The sequence below is a fragment of the Aythya fuligula genome, chromosome Z (genome assembly GCF_009819795.1).
Source record: "Aythya fuligula isolate bAytFul2 chromosome Z, bAytFul2.pri, whole genome shotgun sequence".
NCBI classification, from domain to species: Eukaryota; Metazoa; Chordata; class Aves; order Anseriformes; family Anatidae; genus Aythya; species Aythya fuligula.
This window is the reverse complement of record NC_045593.1, coordinates 18,639,009-18,644,540: the sequence shown is the minus strand read 5'-3', so window position 1 is coordinate 18,644,540 and position 5,532 is coordinate 18,639,009. Positions and strand designations below refer to the sequence as shown.

General features: G+C 38.9%; 1 protein-coding gene across 1 annotated transcript; it reads right to left on the bottom strand.

The window, feature by feature from the left end:
- Positions 1-4,575: 4,575 nt before the first annotated feature.
- HSPB3 (heat shock protein family B (small) member 3) lies at positions 4,576-5,041 on the bottom strand. The gene has a single exon (XM_032206747.1). It carries the CDS (start codon positions 5,039-5,041, stop codon positions 4,592-4,594), a length of 450 nt encoding a protein of 149 aa, XP_032062638.1. The 3' UTR covers positions 4,576-4,591.
- Positions 5,042-5,532: the final 491 nt, after the last annotated feature.

Below are 5,532 nucleotides of genomic sequence, written 5' to 3'. Positions count from 1 at the left end.
ATGTGAATTATTCTCTCATTCCTTTTAATAACCTAAATTTGTCAGTTAAAGTAATCTTGAAATGCCTTTCTTAGCCCTTTAAAGATGCCCATCTTATGCAAAAGTAAATTCTTTCTCAGAAGAGGTTAAGTACTATACCTCAAAACACTAAAATATATAAGTATATATTCCAAATCAGTTGGAGAGTTTTTCCTGCTCCCCATCCTTGCTGGAGTCCTCCTCTGGTGGACACCCTTGTGTGCCCAGGCCCACTGTGGTGCTACAATTTTCTGTCTCCTCTTTGTGAACAGAGCTCTGCATGCTGCTGCTTCTGTATTAGCTTGCAGGGATGGGGAATGACATGGTTCATCAGCAGAAAAGGGCTACTCACCAGTGTCAGGGCCAGCTGAAAGCACTGAAACAAGCAGAAGAACATGGGGGAAAATGAAAATGATTCTCTCTTTGCATCAGTCCTGCTTGTGCAAGCAGCTACTTCCCCCTGAAAATATGGTCATCAGAGTTATTGCCACATGGTTAAAGAGTGTGTGAGAAGTACTTGACTTCTTTATAAAAAGTGCATTTTTAAGGGCTGAGAAAGACATTCCAAAGATTGATGGGATTTGTGAGGCTATAGCCCACAGTGGAACAGAGAGCCGAGGTCCCCAAGGTAGCACCAACTGGAATGGGGGGGTTCTGAGCTGCAGTACCTTGTTTCTCCTGTCTCTCTATCCATAAAAGTATTTTTAATAAGGGACGATTTTTTTATCTTGCACACAGCAATGGATGCTCCAGGCTTTTTGTACCTGAAGTGGCAAAGAGGAATGGTACTTCTGGTTCTAGGATGAGTGGGTCCACCTCAGGTATCTCTGATGCAATGTGCAGGTAGATCGAATCCCTTTGACCTAACTCCTGCCTTCAGCCATGGAGATGCTGTCCTCTGGATGATCGGGGCCAGCTGTCATCTCTGGCAGTCAGCAAGTCTAAGGCCTGCATCTCTTTCAAATGAGAAGGCACACCCAGTATTTTCGAAAATATCCCTACTCCCATTAGAAGCCAACTCTCACAGTGTTAGTCAGATAAAAATGCATATTTTGATTTCTAGCTATGAACTGTATAAGGAATAAACAACCTGCCCTTCTTAACAGGAGTTTTGCTGTCATGTTTACCACAGGGGTTTCTTTTCCTCTCTTTCAATATCTATAGCTGTAGCTGAGTGATTACACAGTGAATGATGAGTGCTGTGTCAGCCTCAGTTCCCTTTACTGCAAGTATCGGATTGTGTTGAGACATCTCAAATGCCCTGGATACAGCAGATACTATAAAAAGACAAGGCAATGTCTCAAAGTCTGAGGCATTTGTGGGCTTTCTGCCCACAGGGGTCACACAGAAATGTGTTCGTGACCTTGCTTTTGTCAACCTGTTCTGATACTGAAGACGTTTTCTTCTATGAAAGCATTTTTACAGTGCTTAGAGCCATGCATGAAATCATCTTTACCCAATTTGGAGGAGCAGCCTGATCAATTACAAAGGTAATCCTTCACTGACAGATACTGAGAAGGTTCAATAACTTGTTCTGCAGTGCTTGCAGCAGCATATATTGTTTATTCTGAGCCAGGATTTTGTGGTCAGCCGATATCAGGGTTCTTGATTTAATCAAATCAGTGTGTATTAAACCTGCCTTAAGCTGTAACTGATCAAAAATTCTTTGCTGTTTACAGATGCCTCATTCTGCTCTTTGTGAGCAATATTAACAGCTCTCTCCTTGATGTTCAAATTCAGATCTAACTGAATTACAAAAGCAAAACATCAAGTACAAATGAAAACGGCTCCTTACAGAAAATTTAGAAGTGCTCTGCCACATACTTTGAGGCTGCTCTGGTAAACATATAAAAAACATTTATCCCAAAATTTTCAATAAACCACAACTAAACAGGTGACAGAAACACTTCCCTGTGCTGTACCTGGAGCTAGAAGAGGGGGAGCAAGTGGCATGTCCATATTCCAGCACGGTCTCACTTACCCACCACGCTGGTGTGGGGCCGGGGCACGTGGCCATTAATGAAGGGGCATGGGCTCAGGCCTCTGTACTGGGTTCCTCTGGGTGCTAGGGAAGAAGAAACCTGTCTGGGTGCATCCCTGGCATGTTTGGGTCAGTACATTCTGCTGGTTTATGACAGACAGTGTCATCAGCAAGTACAGAATCAGGCACAGCGATGCCAAATCCCTTATCCAGTTTTGTGAGGCTGGCCTGTACACGTGGGAAGGGCTCTGTCTAACCGTGGTATTTACATATATAGAACAGACGATGTGATTTTGGCTGTCTGATCTAATTCCTTGCCAAGTTTCCAGTAGTTTAATCATCTTCTAATTTAGAATAATTAAGTCAGATTTTTATTTATTTATTTATTTATTAATCTGCTTTTTCATCTCTAGGGCTATAAACACCATCACCACATACATAAGTAAAATCATTTTTATAAGAACTTGTAATTTTAAATGGTCAGATGTACAAAATTCTCTGTAAACAGAAAGACAGCAGAGGTCAGCAAAGCAGGTTACTCACTGGTGACTCTGAGCTATATCCCAGCAGTTGTGCCATAAAATGATATGGAAACCACGGGTCTAAACATGTGAGTTTTTATAAAGTTGGAATGCAAAGTTTAAATCTAGACCTGTATCTAGACTTCACAATTTTTGAATCCATGCTACATGTTCCATCAGATTCCTGGCTAAGAAAGCTCCTTGACCTAGAAGCGTATAAAATCTAGACCTAATTTTCTAGTGTGATTTGATCTCTCATTACCTTAAACCAATATACAAATTAGACACAGGCAATATGAGGTGGAAGTGTGAGTTAAATGGAAATGTAGGGACATATGTTTTTTATTTAGCTTGGTTTGTTAAAAAATAGCAGTTTCTTGACTTATGCTCTATTCAAAAAATAAAAAAATAAAATAGTAATAATAATAATAATTAGTACATTATGGAAATTTTCAATCCAGGTCTTATTCTGCACTTCTTGTACGAATTTCTTGTTAGTAAAAATAATAAATAGAATGCAAGAATTCGACTCTCCAGTTTTCTAAGGTGAATTGCTTTCAAATGCCTTCAAGTCTAAACAATCACAACAAAAGTCTCTCTGATGAATGGACATGTGCAGAAGTGCAAGTTTCAGGCTTTCATTTCAGAGTAAAAGAACTCTCTGGCTTCAGCTGGTGAGTGCCAGGTTTTGTTCATCAGATTTTTTTAATAGTCTTAAAATTGTATTCAATTTCATTTGAATATGTTTTTAATTTGGCCAACCGGCAGATGGCTATTGTAAAGAGTCTGTATTTAACTTGGCACTTTCCGTTCCACATTCCTCTACTATTCATAGCACAGCAGTCAAACTTATCTCCAGTGTGCATGGAAGGAGGCACTTTCATTTGCAGCTGCAGATCTCAAATTTTTGAGCACTTGAAAACTCATGTAGAGCATGTTTTTGTTAAAATGTTGAGAAGATCAATTACAAGGTATAGTGGGCAGATGTTATTTTCATCTCTACTACTCTTTTTTAAATCAGAGAAACTGAGAGAGAAATTAGACCTGTGTCTATAGTAAGGAACCCCCACACTAAAATTGGATCCATATTGGTACAGAAAGAGTGGTAGAAAAAAAAAAAAGCATAAAAAAGTTTGGTCTTTAAGACGCAGTTGGAGGATGTCAGCCTAAACTGTCAAGCAACATGAAGAATTAAATATTCAGCTTATTGATCTACAAGACAGTGAATAATAATAAAGGCATCCATGCTAGAGTAATGCCTTTTTATTAGCAGGGCTTCACAAAGAACTTGATCCTTTTGAGTATTTGTATGCAATATATTTCTTCTTTGGTTGCAAATAGATAGCAGAATGTGTTAAACAACAACAAATTTCTAAATCTCTTACAGTGTTTCATATCTGTCTTTGACAGAAAGTTTCATTTCTACTTACTGTGTTTTCAAACAAATATAGCCAGTGAATATTCTAGTTTTGTATAGGTTCAAACATGTAACACACCTCTAAGAAGTGCTTTTTCAAGGATATTTTGTATATAAATTTGAATTGTGATTTTTTTTTTCTTGATAGTATCCTTCAGTTTGTGTGCTTCTCCAGAGCCTAGGAAGGAGAACTTAATCTAAAAAACTAGAAAAGAACATTTTCAGTATGTAAATTAAATTAAAAAAACAAACAAACAAACAAAAAAACACTCTTAACCTGTCTATTGCTTCTTTAATGATTATGAATATATATTACAAATGCTTATTGCAAGAAATACAACTCCTTCACCGAACTCTTAAATGTGTTTTATTTTCAATAATATCAAATAGATTTTTTTTCTCTTGCTGTGATTAGTCTAAATTTTCTACTGTTCAAAATGCCTAACTTTCCAGCATACATGTAGCCTGAGACAAGTAGTCTAACATTTCACATCAAGCAATAAATTCAGCATACTGAAAAATATATACAGAGATTTTCCTTTCCTGTAATATAAATACAGCCACATGCTTTCTACACTCTACAGCATTACGTGAATGATATCATCTTGTTATATTAAGAATAATTTATCTCACCAATAAACTATGGACAAGGTTCTAATTCATTCCCACCGAGTTCTTCATTTCAACAACCAAAATGCCATCATGGCAGAAGAGTGCAGACAAATCCTTGTTCTCCACTCCATCAGGCAATTTGTACTGTCTGGTAAAGCTTCGCGATATGAAACCATGTTCATCCATCCTGGGTCCATGCTGAGCTTTGATCAGGAGCCAGCCTTCAAAAGTCTGAATGATGATATCTTCAGGGCGGAACTGCACAACATCCAGCAAGACCTGAAAGCCTGTGTTTCCCTGCTCCTGGCCACTGGCCTCGGCCCTGGCTGTACCTTCCACATTTCGCCTCCTGTTGCTCACTGCTGCTGTAGAAGGGCCTGGCAAAGCATACAGAGAGTGATCCAGCTTGTGTGCTTCCAGGTCCTGGGCAGCAAACTGCTCTTGATAGCGTACAGGAGTTTCCACCCAGTGTCTTATAACAGCTTCTGCCATTGCTGAGGCAGAAAGATAAGTTGCTGTGTTCGTGTTGCCTGGGGGAAGCTACGGAGTCAGACCGAGCTCTTGCCAGGCGTGTGCCTTACCCTCAGGCTCGTTGATCACTTGATGTAGCCTCACTTTTAGCAGGGAGAGCTTAACGCTTAATCGGACATACCATGCTTGGTGAGGCTCGTTTCATCTCCTATCTGCTAACAATAGAGCCCTATTTATAGTGCTAGGGTCTTCAGTGGCTGTAACAGTTTTCACATGTGCAGCTTCTGTGCCTAAGTAGTAAAAGCAAGAATGTAATGCACCGCTATTTGTTGCAATATTGTGCTGTTTGTTCTTGTGAATAATGACCAGACATATGATATGAAAGACTTTTTTTTTTTTTTTTTTTTTTTAAATGGATGTTTAATGATTCAAATTTTCCAAGGGATACATTGCAACAGACACAAACTGTATTTCTTCTAATTGAAATACAGAGTTATTGTACTGTACAAAGG

Coding starts and splice junctions, on each gene's coding strand:
- HSPB3 (XM_032206747.1), bottom strand. CDS start 5,041: ATGGCAGAAGCTGTTATAAGACACTGGGTGGAAACTCCTGTACGCTAT.